At 37.1% G+C, this 14,798-nt stretch overlaps 1 protein-coding gene across 1 annotated transcript in view; it reads left to right on the forward strand.

The window, feature by feature from the left end:
- Positions 1-14,798, forward strand: part of ADGRV1 (adhesion G protein-coupled receptor V1) — a 1,190,013-nt gene that overhangs the window by 111,721 nt on the left and 1,063,494 nt on the right. The window contains 4 exon segments of the mRNA XM_053699719.1: positions 1,862-2,427; positions 3,520-3,790; positions 7,593-7,922; positions 14,497-14,673. Of these exon segments, the coding sequence (XP_053555694.1) occupies positions 1,862-2,427; positions 3,520-3,790; positions 7,593-7,922; positions 14,497-14,673 (1,344 nt within the window).

Raw genomic sequence — 14,798 nt, forward strand, 5'->3', positions numbered from 1 at the left:
ACTTATTAACCCCTAATCTGCCGACCGGACATCGCCGCCACTATATTAAATGTATTAACCCCTAAACCGCCGCACTCCCACCTCGCAAACACTCTAAAAAATTTTTATTAACCCCTAATCTGCCCTCCCTAACATCGCCGCAACCTACCTACAATTATTAACCCCTAATCTCCCGCCCCAACGTTGCCGCTACTATAATAAAGTTATTAACCCCTAAACCTAAGTCTAACCCTAACACCCCCCTAAATTAAATATAATTTAAATAAACATAATAAAAATAAATTTACTATAATTAAATAAATTATTCCTATTTAAAAATAAATACTTACCTACAAAATAAACCATAAGATAGCTACAATATAACTAATAGTTACGTTGTAGCTATTTTAGGATTTATATTTATTTTACAGGCAACTTTGTATTTATTTTAACTAGGTACAATAGCTATTAAATAGTTAATAACTATTTAATAGCTACCTAGTTAAAATAATTGCAAAATTACCTGTAAAATAAATCCTAACCTAAGTTACAAATACACCTAACACTACACTATCAATAAATTAATTAAATAAATTAACTACAATGATCTAAACTAAAATACAATTAAATAAACTAAACTATATTATACACAAAAAACACTAAATTACAAAAAATGAAAAAATATTACAAGCATTTTAATCTAATTACACCTAATCTAAGCCCCCTAATAAAATAAAAAAGCCCCCCAAAATAATAAAATTCCCGACCCTATACTTAATTACAAAAGTAATCAGCTCTTTTACCAGCCCTTAAAAGGGCTTTTTGCGGGGCATTGCCCCAAAGTAATCAGCTCTTTTACCTGTAAAAAAAAATACAAGATTACAACAACCACCCACACACCCCTACTCTAAAACCCACCCGATCCCCCCTTAAAAAAACCTAACACTACCCCATTGAAGATCACCCTACCTTGAGCCGTGTTCACCCAGCCGGGCACCGATGGGCAAGAAGAGGACATCCAGAGTGGCAGAAGTCTAAATCCGATCGGGGCAGAAGAGGTCCTCCATCCAGCAGAAGTCTTCATCCAAGTGGCATCTTCTATCTTCATCCATCCGGCGCGGAGCAGGTCCAACTTCAAGACATCCGACGCGGAGCATCCTCATCTTCCCGACGACTAAAGACGAATGAAGGTTCCTTTAAAAGACGTCATCCAAGATGGCGTCCCTCGAATTCCGATTTGCTGATAGGATTCTATCAGCCAATCGGAATTAAGGTAGGAAAAATCCAATTGGCTGATGTAATCAGCCAATAGGATTGAAGTTCAATCTGATTGGCTGATTGGATCAGCCAATAGAATGCGAGGTCAATTCTATTGGCAGATTAGGGGTTAAATAATTTTATTATAGTGTTTGCGATGTGGGGGGGGGCCTCGGTTTAGGGATTCATAGGTAGTTTATGGGTGTTAGTGTACTTTGTATCACTGTAGTTAAGAGCTTTATGTTCCGGCGTTAGCCCATAAAACTCTTAACTACTGACTTTTTTATGCGGTAGGAGTCTTCTTCCAAGACTCGTAATACCAGCGTTAGGCAAATCCCATTAAAAAGATAGGATACGCAATTGACGTAAGGGGATTTGCGGTAGCCAAAAGTCCCGGAAGACAAGTGAGCGGTACACCTGTACCTGCCATACTTGTAATACCAGAGGGCGTTAAAAAGCAACCCCTTAACGCTGCTTTTTAAGGCTACGCAGGACTTGTAATCTAGGCATATGTTCCCTTTTACTTGCATGTCAGTTAAAAACAACCTGAAATATTGTAAATTTGTCTTTCAGTAGACTCAGATAACAAAAAAATAACATATTATAACAACATTTTTTTTTCAAGGTACCCGAAAATGATGAACATTTTACTTTGAAGCTCACAAATGTATTTGGAGGTGCAGAGATCAACACAACAAGGAGTGCTATTCAGATAAACATTGAGAAAAATGATAGCCCTGTACGATTTAGGCAGAGTTCATTCATGGTGCCAGAGGAAGCGGATGTAATAACTGTTCCAGTGATTCGTGGAAAGAATTTGTACGACATAGCTGTTGGATCTGATGGCTCAGAAGTTTCAGTCAAATACAAAATTGTTACTGGGAACCTCAGTGGTAGTGCACAACTTAATATTGATTTCTTAGATCTTCAGCCAAATAATTCTATTGTGTTTCCTCCTAAAATATATGAAGTTGGTTTAAAGTTTCAGATCATTGATGATACCATTCCAGAAATTGCTGAGTCCTTCATGCTGATTTTGGTAGAAGAAACACTACAAGGTGATGCTGTTTTGCAAACTCCCAATGTTGTCCATATCACCATTGAACCTAATGATAAACCCTATGGTGTTTTATCAATTAATAGTACGCTTTTTGAGAAAACCGTTATCATTGATGAGGATCAAATGTCAAAGTAAGTAATGAAATTGCTGTTTGTGATTAAATAGTGTATTACTGAGAATATTTTGTGATTTTTATCATACCCTAACTGGTTATTGACACATTTATGATTTTTTACTTTTCTGTTTTTTTTGTTTTTTTTTAAAGATAGTTATTTAAAATGTGGATACCTCTTAAAGGGACATAATAATCATATGCTAAATTACTTGAAACTGATGCAGTATAACTATAAAAAGCTGACAGGAAAATATCACCTGAGCATCTCTATGTAAAAAAGGAAGATATTTTACCTCACAATTTCCTCAGCTCAGCAGAGTAAGTTCTTTATAAAAAGTTATAATTCAGCTGCTGCCCAGCTGCAGGTAAAAATAAAATAATGAATAAATGAACAGCAGAGAATCAGCATCAGCAGTGTTGAGGTCATGAACTCTTTTACTGTGATCTCATGAGAGTTCACTTAACTCTCATGAGATTTCATAGGAAACTTCCTTAAACTGAATAGGGAAATAAGATGAGAGTGCACAAGGCTCAATCCCTTAGCTGTCCCGGGACAGACATACTGATTTGCTGCTTAGAAGTCTTTTACAATGGGATGTGGCTACCGAGGAACTTTTGAGATAAAATATCTTTCTTTTTTACATAGAGGTGTTCAGGTGATATTTTCTAGTCAGCTTTTTACAGCTATGCTGCATCACTTTCAAGTATTTCAACATTTGGGTATCATGGCCCTTTAATGGAGACATTAAACACAGCTTTTTAGCTTTCAACAAAATTACTATATTATCTAGTTTGTTTAAAAATCTATGCATCTTTTAGCAGTTTTCAGTCTTGTAATGATATCTTATTCTAGACACACCATATGATGCCATCTTCTTTTCTAGCAAATTTCCAAGACAGGAGTAAGGTCTAGTCACTCTAATGTGCCCTCTGTGTGTGAGATTGATTAAAAAACAGATGGGAAAGGGATAATGATAAGAGTCATAAGAGACTGAAAATTGCTAAAAATTTAACATTTTGAAACAATATTTGTTATATTATGTGGATAAGATTTATTTAAAAGTCCATTTTGGTAGGTTACAATTTAATCTTTATTTTTAATTAACAGGTTTGAAGGGATCACTATAGTAAGAAATGGGGGGACCCACAGTAATGTTTCAGTTCAGTGGAATATAAAGCGCAACAACACTGACCCGTCACCTGTGACTGCTGACATTGTTCCAGACTCAGGAGTGCTACAATTTGCTGAGGGGCAAATGTCAGCAAGAATTCCTCTCCAGATCATAAGTGATGACATTCCTGAAGAAGCTGAGATGTATCGTATACAAATATTAGCAAATACTGTTAAAGGTGGTGCAGAAGTGGGCTTACCAACTGAGGTAGGCTACTGGAATTATAATGTCCTATGGCTTCAAGTTATACTTATGACATGAAACATCTAGAAATCTAAGCTGTAACATAAGGCTTTTACTTATGGCTATTAATAATGCAATTATCACATAACGTCAGTTTTAATGTTCAGTCACATTTTTTCTTAGTATATATAGCACTCAATATTTTTTTTTATTGTTTTTCATACTTTAAAAAATAGATATATTCCCCAAAAGCTAAACGAAAAAGTTTAAGAGAATGAACAACCTGTCACTCCAATACTAGTAGGGGGCGCTACAATAATAACGGCAAATGTGTACAATAGTAACAACTATGTATCTATCGCAAAGTGAATACACAGGTATAGAATGCAATGCAAAATAGATAGATCAACCCAATTAAAATAATATGAAGTCATAATAAATGTCCCTTTAAGATGCACAATGTCTCTGGCTGCTCTCTAGGAGAATCATCAGAAGTGGATAGAGTTCCTATAAAAGGAAAACATACAGAGGCACCTCTAAGTGCAATATCATCAGGGTAAATGGGAAGAGATATGGTCAAATGTACACTCACGTTTTTTGAAGCACACAATAGTGCAAATGAGGCAGACCGAGACTTCTGAACTGCTCGGCTGACTCCACATCCAGAGCTCCTAACAAGTGATGAACAAGGGTTCTGATTCACACACTTCACACAGCCTCTTGTATGAAGCCCAACAGCTGACAGCTGCTCCCGGTAATCCACAGGGTCTCGCGGGTCAAGAATATAGGACGGCAATAGTAGCCAATGTGATATCAAAGCCTCTAAAGATCATCACCTGTTAGGAGCTCTGGATGTGGAGTCAGCCGAGCGGCTCAGAAGTCTCAGTCCACCTCTCTTTTGCGCTCTCTCTCCCCCTCTCTTTTGTGCTCTCTTTCTCCCCCTCTCTTTTGCTCTCTCTCTCTCTCCCCCTCTCTTTTGTGCTCTCTCTCCCTCCTCACTTTTGCACTCTCTCTCCTTCTATTTTGCTCTCTCCTTCCTCCCCTCTCTTTTGCTCTCTCTTTCTCTCTCTCTCTCTCTCTCTCTCTCTCTCTCTCTCTCTCTTTCCCCCTCTATTTTGCTCTCTCCTCCCTCTTGTTTGCTCTCTCTCTCTCCCCATCTCTTTTGCTCTCTCTCCCCCTCTCTTTTGCTCTCTCTCACCCCCTCTCTTTTGCTCTCTCTCCCCCTCTCTTTTGCTATCTCTCTTTCCCCCTCTCTTTTGCTCTCTCTTTACCCTCTTGTTTGCTCTCTCCCCCATCTCTTTTGTTCTCTCCCCCTCTCTTTTGCTCTCTCTCTCTCTCCCCTCGCTTTTGCTCTCTCTCTCCCCCTCTCTTTTGCTCTCTCTCCCTCCACTCTTTTGCTCTGTCTCTCCCTCCTCTCTTTTGCTTTCTCTGTCCCCCTCTCTTTTGCTCTCTCTCAATCCCTCCTCTCTTTTGCTGTCTCTCTCTCTCTCTCTGCCTCTCCCTCCTCTCTTTTGCTCTCTCCCCCTCTCTTTTGCTCTCTCTCTCCCTTATCTCTTTTGCTCTGTCTCTCTCTCTCTCTCACTCTCTCCACCCTCTCTTTTGCTCTCTCTCTCCCCTCTCCTTTGCTCTCTCTCTCTCTCCTATCTTTTAGTCTCTCCTATCTTTTACTTTCTCTTTCCTCTCTTTTTCTCTCTCTTTCCCCCCTCTCTTTTGCTCTATCCCTCCTCTCTTTTGCTCTCTCTCCCCCTCCTCTCTTTTGCTCGCTCTCTCCCTCCTCTCTTTTGCTCTATATCTCCCTCCTCTCTTTTGCTCTATCTCTCTCTCTCTCTCTCTTCATCCTCTCTTTTTCTCTCTCTGTCACCCTCTCTTTTGCCCTGTCTCTCTCCCTCCTCTCTTTTTCTCTCTCTCTCCCCCTCCTCTCTTTTGCTCTCTCTCTCCCTCCTCTCTTTTGCTCTCTCTTTCCCCCTCTTCTTTGCTCTCTCTCCCTCCTCTCTTTTGCTCTCTCTCTCCCTCCTCTCTTTTGCTCTCTCTCTCCCCTCTGTTTTGCTCTCTCCCCTGTTTTGCGCTCTCGCTCTCTCTTGACCACGCCCCTACCACGCCCGTTCCCGTTGGCCACGCCACCACCATGCCACGCCTATCAGACCACACACCCGTCACGGTACACCCGGCCACGCCCCTTCAAGGCATGCATGTCTGGTCACGCCCCCGTTATGACACACCCGCCAGCCACACCCCATCATGGCATGCCCGTTCGGCCATGCCCCCACCATGGCAGCTTCCAATCCACACACCTTCTCTGCTGCTCAAGGCCAGGTATGTTTGTCCTTCTCTACTGCGCATGACTGCATCTGACAAACATACCTGGCCTTTTATTATATAGGATTACTGGAGGGTACTACTGAAATCAATATAAATAAAAAATAAATAATATTGTAACCTAGATTAAATATAATAATATAATTGGTGGCAACATTAAGATATATACACCAACAAAATATAGCAAATGGTAGGAGGGGTTTGGCTATTGAAAAAAAAAAACTGTAGTAAACAAAATGTTGATTTGCTTTAAAAATGTTTAGACCTGACTGATATATTATTCCACATCAAGACAACATAAGCATCTTGAAATAACAAGAAATATAAGCAACAGAACTGAAACCTGGAATTTCCCCACAGGTTTCATTCAAGCGGTACTAACATCCTCTTTTGGCATCTAATAAAATTATATATTATATATATATATATATATATATATATATATATATATATATATATATATATATATATATATTATAGACATCAGGACACACTAACAGGCCAGATTCTTAGAATATCTGAACTACATGTGAAATAATCAGCTGATTTGTAACCATGGTTATTAACCTGCTCTTGCCCAATGTAATCCTTAAAATCTGCTTGGAAAACTGGAATTGAGAAACACTGGGATAGAGTACAGAGAGTTATAGATTTAAATATTTGATTTGAATCAAAATGCACTGAAATGCTAAACAATCAATCAAAAAATAAACACATATAATTGGAGATATATACTGTATATCCATTATTTACAGTTACTGCTATGTTCAAAAGTTTCCAAATGTTGTGTAATCTAGGCCTATTTTTTTAAGTTTGATTCCTTAGATAAATAGTTATTTTACTGTTTCCTTGGTTTAAAAGTAAAGCTGTACAAAATCTAAATATTTTATATGGTAACCAAGTTTATCGGGACTACCTCTAATTAATGATCAGAAAATTAAAAGCTTTATCTCTTATTATGTAAGGGTTAATCTGCAGTAAAAAGCATTTAATAAAACTTGTTCAAACTGTAGTAGATATAATAACAGGTCATTTGACAAAAACCTTAAATCCAGATAATATTACCATAATTTAGTTGATTATTAATTTTATTATTATTATTATTATTTACAAAACAATCTTTATTAAACATGATTGTATGTGTAATAAATGAACAAATACATTTTTATAAAACCAAGGAAAATATTTTATGTACCATCAACAGCTGAAGAAAGGCAATGGAGTCTTTTTCTTAATGATCATATTATATGCAATGTATTCTCTAAATAGACGAAGTGCAGTTCTCCATCAGGGAAGGTGTTTAGCTAAGTTGTGAGTCCATTCCTCAGATTCTCTTGTTTCCAGTCTTTTTTTTAAAAAAAAAATAATAAAAAAAATACTCCTTTTCCTATAACTTTATTTTTAAACAAAATTAAAAAAATGAAACTGTGTCCAAATATCGTATCAGTTTTGAAACTCACCAAGTCTGGATAGTTGAGTTTTCTTTAATGATTTTTTTTTTTTGTTACAGCTTGTTTTCTATATTCAGGACAGTGATGATGTGTATGGTTTATTTCAATTACATGATATTAAAGACCAGAAAATTGAAAGCAGCCCTGAAGGACGATTTTTGACTTTGAGATTTGAAAGGAGACGTGGAACTAAAGGAGTTGTGAAACTATTCTATAGTGCATTGTATATACCCGCCGGACCTATAGATCCTGTGAGAGCTAAGGAAGGTGTCCTCAATGTTTCATCAAGAAATAATATTGCTTTTCCAGAAGGAGAATCACTTATTATAGAAAAATTACCTATACGAAATGATGCATTTCTTCAAAATGGAGCTAATTTTCTTGTACAGGTAGAGCCCTATCAAATAAAAAATAATTTGTAATAAAGGAACAGGAAACTCAAAATTACCGTCCGACAAAATGTTTAATATTGCATGGTAGACCAATTATGTATTTATTTCACTACTTCAAAGAGGCTGGATTGCATCCTGCCGACTTCAAAACTCTAAATCTGCAAGATGCTATATAGTGATTGCTTGATCAGTACAGGAGCACATTTACACATGTCCTTGATTGGCCATATCAGAAGAGATCATTTAAAGGGACATGAAACCCAAAATGTATCTTTCATGATTCAGATAGAGAATACAATTTCAAACAACTTTCCAATTTACTTCTATTATTTAATTTGATTCTTTCTCTTGTTATCCTTTGCTGAAATGTTTATCTAGGCAAGTTCATGTGCAGCAGAGAACCTAGGTTCTAGCTGTTGATTGGTGGCTGCATATCTAAACTGATTGTCATTGGCTCACCCATGTGTTCAGTTAGAAACCAGTAGTGCATTGCTGCTCCTTCAACAAATGATACCAATAGAATAAAACAGATTAGATAATAGAAGTAAATTAGAAAGTTGTTTAAAATTGTATTCTCTATCTGAATAATGAAATATTTTTTTTAGGTTTCATGTTCCTTTAAAGATACGTAAGAGGCTTTCCCCTAGACTACTCAGAGAGCAATGCAATGCAAATTTTGAAAAACAGAATATCAGTTTGAATGTTTATGAACATAAAACTTATATGTGAACTTTTTTTTCAGTCAAGTGCTTTGCTTTATGCCATGCTTACATAAATGTCCCTTAACCCCTTAATGACCACATCACTTTTCCATTTTCTGTCCGTTTGGGACCAAGGCTATTTTTACATTTTTGCGGTGTTTGTGTTTAGCTGTAATTTTCTTCTTTATTCATTTACTGTACCCACACATATTATATACCGTTTTTCTCGCCATTAAATGGACTTTCTAAAGATACCATTATTTTCATCATATCTTATAATTTACTATAAAAAAAATTATAAAATATGAGGAAAAAATGGAAAAAAACACACTTTTTCTAACTTTGACCCCCAAAATCTGTTACACATCTACAACCACCAAAAAACACCCGTGCTAAATAGTTTCTAAATGTTGTCCTGAGTTTAGAAATACCCAATGTTTACATGTTCTTTGCTTTTTTTGTAAACTATAGGGCCATAAATACAAGTAGCACTTTGCTATTTCCAAACCATTTCTTTTCAAAATTAGCGATAGTTACATTAGAGCACTGATATCTTTCAGGAATCCCTGAATATCCCTTGACATGTATATATTTTTTTTTAGTAGACAACCCAAAGTATTGATCTAGGCCCATTTTGGTATATTTCATGCCACCATTTCACCGCCAAATGCAATCAAATAGAAAAAATCGTTCACTTTTCACAAATTTTTTCACAAACTTTTGGTTTCTAACTTAAATTATTTACAAACAGCTTGTGCAATTATGGCACAAATGGCTGTAAATTCTTCTCTGGGATCCCCTTTGTTCAGAAATAGCAGACATATATGACTTTGTTGTTGCTTTTTGGTAATTAGAAGGCCGCTAAATGCCACTGCGCACCACAAGTGTATTATGCCCAGCAGTGAAGGGGTTAATTAGGGAGCATGTAGGGAGCTTTTTGGGGTAGTTTTAGCTTTAGTGTAGTGTAGTAGACAACCCCAAGTATTGATCTAGGCCAATTTTGGTATATTTCATGCCACCATTTCACCGCTAAATGCGATCAAATTAAAAAAAACGTAAATTTTTTCTCAATTTTAGGTTTCTCACTGAAATTATTTACAAACACCTTCTGCAATTATGGCACAAATGGTTGTAAATGCTTCTCTGGGATCCCCTTTGTTCAGAAATAGCAGACATATATGGCTTTGGCATTGCTTTTTGGTAATTAGAAGGCCTCTAAATGCCGCTGCGCATCACACGTGTATTATGGCTAGCAGTGAAGGGGTTAATTATGTAGCTTGTAGGGAGCTTGCAGGGTTAATTTTAGCTTTAGTGTAGAGCTCAGCCTCCCACCTGAAACATCAGACCCCCTGATCCCTCCCAAACAGCTCTCTTCCCTCCCCCACCCCACAATTGTCCCCGCCATCTTAAGTACTGGCAGAAACTCTGCCAGTACTAAAATAAAAGGTATTTGGCCCTTTTTTTTTTTAAAAAAAAAAAGCATATTTACATATGCTGATGTGTAGGATCCCCCCCTTAGACCCCAACCTCACTGATCCCCCACCAAACTGCTCTCTAACCCTTCCCCTCTGCAATAATGGGCGCCATCTTGGGTACTGGCAGCTGTCTGCCAGTACCCAGTTTTGTAACAAAATGTGCCTTTTTTTTTTTTAATTCCCTTTTCTGTAGTGTAGCTTCCCCCCCCCCACCGAGACCAACCCCCAACCCCTTCCAGGACCCTTAGATTGCATTTTAGTGTTTGTTTTTTTTCAACTTTTTAACTTTTTTTTTTCTGTAGTGTAGCGGTTCCCACCCGCTCCCGCCCCGTGCACGCGCCCGCCCACCACCCCCGTGCACGCGCGCGCTCCCGTGCGCGCCCCCGTAGCTCCCGCCCCCGATCCCGCCCCCCTCCACTCCACATAGCGCACTGATGGCCGCCACCCGCCTCCCACGTAAGCTCCCACCCACCAACGATACCGGCCATCGATGTCCGGTGCAGAGAGGGCCACAGAGTGGCTCTCTCTGCATCGGATGGCCAAGGGGGGTTATTGCAGGATGCCTCCATATCGAGGCATCACTGCAATAACCGGAAAGCAGCTGGAAGCGAGCAGGATCGCTTCCAGCTGCTTTCCAGACCAAGGACGTACGCCACACGTCCTCGGTCATTAACTGACTTTTTTTTTAGGACGTGTGGCGTACGTCCTTGGTCGTTAAGGGGTTAAAGGGATACTAACCCCACATTTTTTTCTTTCATGATTCAGATAGAGCATGCAATTTTAAGCAACTTTCTAATTTACTCCTATTATCATTTTTTCTTTGTTCTCATGTTATCTTGATTTGAAAAAGCAGTAATAAAAGGTTAGGAGCCGGCCCATTTTTTAGTTCAGCACCTTGGTAGAGCTGCTGATTGGTTTGCTACATTTAGCCACACATCAGCAAGTGCTACCCATGTGCTGAACAAAAAATGATCTGGCTCTAAAGCTTACAGTACTGCTTTTTCAAATCAAGATAGCATGAGAAAAAAGAAAAATTGATAAGAGGAGTAAATTAGAAAGGTGCTTAAAATCTCATGCTCTATCTGAATCATGAAAGAAAAAAAATGGGTTAAGTATCCCTTTAAAGTGAAAAAATATATATGCAGTGCTTGCTTTTGTATAGTTGTTTTGTTCACACAATACATTTACTTAAAAAAAAATTATAAATAAAATTGTGATAGTCATTTTTATTATGGATGGTGTTTTTCAGTGAGCAAAACCAGCTATTTAAATTGTACAAATATTAAGCAGCTTTTATAACAAGCAATTCACAACAGATGAAGTGGAAAAAATACGAAACTGTGTCACTTGCCTGAACATCTAGATTTGCTACATTGGTATTGAAAAAAATGAAGAAAAAGAAAAAAGAAAACATTTTGTCTAGGGTTTTATTTGAAGGGGTTTCACAGACCTATATGAAAAGCACGTAAATGACTGAGTAAATAAATACATAAATAAACAAAAAACCTAGATGAAAGGAAACAAAATATTTCCATTAATAGTTCATGATGACTGCCGTATATAAATATAAGTGAGTGAAGAAAATATACACATTCTTCACATATGATGATGTCAATATATATATATATGTGTGTGTGTGTTTATATATATATATATATATATATATATATATTTATTTGACTACTGGGCCCTGGACAATCACTTAGGTTGAGAACCACTGCTCTTAGGGATTTGTTGTTTTCAAATCTTTCCCTTGTTCTAGATATTATTTTTGCTATCACAAAGTGCATTGCAAAGCAGCTTAGAATTACTGTGCAAACTAAAAATACAATTAAGGAGTTATCTGTAAATAAAAAAAAAATTAAACAATAATTGGTCTGTATATGCAAGAGCAGAACTATATGACAAGAATGAGTCTTGTAGGAAGTGTCTCATTGGCTGCCTTCCCAGAAGGGTTTTACATTTACTTTCAAGGAAGCTGTAAGCCTCACTTTATGCTATTTTATTTCACAAGGTCCTGTTTGTGGTCAAACGAGCCAAAAGATCAGTGTACAGAAAAAAACAGAGCCAATGTTTTAACAAGTAAAGCCAGAGCCTTTGTTGCTGTACAAGGATTAGAACAACAGCTTTGAGAAAAGTCTAATATATTTGTACACTGCACACAATGAAGTACATCCTATGTTTGGCTGGGATTTAGACAGTAGAGTCACTATTCATTCTGAAGACTTATTATTTTAGTTCTCAAATGCCCCATTGATTAAAAACCCCTTCGGAAATCGTACAGCACGCAGACTTATTTACTAAGCTGTGCTACCCGATGCAGATTTTTACTTATCAACTGTTGTTAAAGAGACATAAAAATGAAATAAGGGAATTATCTAATGTGTTAGAGTATTTTATTATTGCAGTATTGCTTGGTTATAATTTAATACTGGTAGTGCAAAGAGGGCAGCTTTTTGTGTAGTTTCCTGTGTGTCATTCCAGAGGTATCAGTCTTACCATGATAAGGTTTGTTTAGAATTTCCTTTAGATTTAATAGCATGCATAAACTACAGAAGAAACAACAACTATATTTAATATGTATTTTGTGGTTACAAACTGGTTACATAATTGATTACTGTTAGTGGACTCCCGCTGCAGCCTTCTAGGAAAACGGCATGCTAGACTGTGACACCGATTTCGCAAGCACTCCACAGTAATACTAGTGCTACCAAATGTGCGCTCGTATTACAAGTTAAGCACAATGCGAACAAGACTTCATGTTCGCATTGCTTTGAAGCTTTGTGCTCACAAGAGCGCACTTCAATAGGCTCTAATGGGAGCCTCGTTGTCATGCCGTGAGACACGGCAAACAACCTAGCACAGGGGGTGAGTTGCTCAGCATTGGGCAGCAAATGCAAAATATTAATGTATATGAATATATATCATGTAAAGGCACTTGTTAGTGCTGTTTTTTTTTTCTAAGACCCCACATCCCATCACGTTAACCCTTTATAACTGCTTTGTGCATTTAAAAAATATAATAATGCCAATATTAATGCACATTATGTTTTTAAATAATTAACCTTCTTATGGATACCATTTTGGCAAATAGAATATTATAGAACTGGAATAAACATAATGCACCAGTGATGCCTTTATATAACATTAAATAAACAAAATCTAGGACTATGGGCTCCATTTATCATCTGCGGGTGGATGAGGTTTGCTCTAAAGCTGTCTTCACAGGCTAATTTTCACTTTAGTGTTCCTTTAACATATATGATGAGCCAAAGACAAGACACAAATGTGCATAGCCACCAATAACCAGCTAGCTCCTCCCAGTAGATAACTGTTGCTCTTGAACCTGCCTAGGTATGCTTTTCAGCAAAGGATACCAAGACTGCAAAGTAGATTTGATAATAAAAGTAAATTTAAAACTCTCTAAAAGTACATGTTGTGTATTAGCCATGAAAGTTTAACTTTGACTTTAATGTCCCTTTAATTTCTCACCTAGATGCCCAAAAATTGAGAAATGACTGGGTGTATTGTTAAAGGGACATGGTACTTAAATGTTGAAGCACTTGAAAGTGATGCAGCATAGCTTTAAAAAGCTGACAAGGAAATATCATGTGAACATCGCTATGCAAAAACGGAAAATATTTGATCTCTAAATTTCCTCAGTAGCCACATTCTATTATAAAGAGACTTTAAGCAGCCAGTCAGGATGCTTGTCCAAGGACTTGCAAGGGAGCGTGCATCTGGCATGTGCAGGCACAGTCGTGTTATTTCCCTCCACAGTTTAAGGAAGTTTACTATTAAATATCATGAGTTTTCAAGGAAATATCATGAGATCACAGTAAAGCAAAGTGTGACATCAGCACTGATTAAGCTGATTGGCTTGGCTGTTGTTTTTTCCCCCAACATGCAGCTGACAGTAGATGAAGGATTACTGTTCACAGATCACTTAATATTGTGAGCTAAAGAAATTTTGAGGTAAACTATCTTCCTTTTTTACATAGAGATGTTCAGGTGATATTTTTATGTAAGCTCTTTACAGTTATGCTGCATCACTTTCAAGTGATTTAGTCTATGGGTAGTGTGTCCCTTTAACTCAAAGTTAAATTCTGTTCTCTGCTGGGAAAATGATATAACTGATAATGCCATCTATAAGATTAAACAGACATTCACTGCAAAGGCGGTATGCTAGTTCCTGATATTTGCCTCTATACCAAGTTAGTTATTAAGTAATGATCTATCATCAAAATTCTGTTAAAAAAAACACGTATGATAATGTTTCTTTTTTTTCTTTTTACAACAATTAACATAGTGAAAGTGACCCAGTGACTGCTTTTTGTTACTGTATATACATTTACATATTGTATGCTAATTAAAATATATATTTATATTTTGTAGCTGGAATTTGCCGAGCTTCTGAGCCCAACTCCTTTAGTGCCACCAATAAGCCCTAGACTGGGTAGTATTCAAAATATTTCTCTTAGTGTTACACCTGACATTGCAAATGGTGAAATTGGTTTTACAAGCAATATGCCTATCATTGTATCTGAGCCAGAAAACGTCCCATCTGACATGGTAAGTACATATTTTAAATAATGTTTAGACATACATTATTATTTCTCAACTTTTGATATAATAAAAAAGTGACATTTATACACACTATCTATATAAGTTTACACCCCTGTATTGAAGCAGTTTTT

This window comes from Bombina bombina, chromosome 2 (assembly GCF_027579735.1).
Source record: "Bombina bombina isolate aBomBom1 chromosome 2, aBomBom1.pri, whole genome shotgun sequence".
Lineage (NCBI taxonomy): Eukaryota > Metazoa > Chordata > Amphibia > Anura > Bombinatoridae > Bombina > Bombina bombina.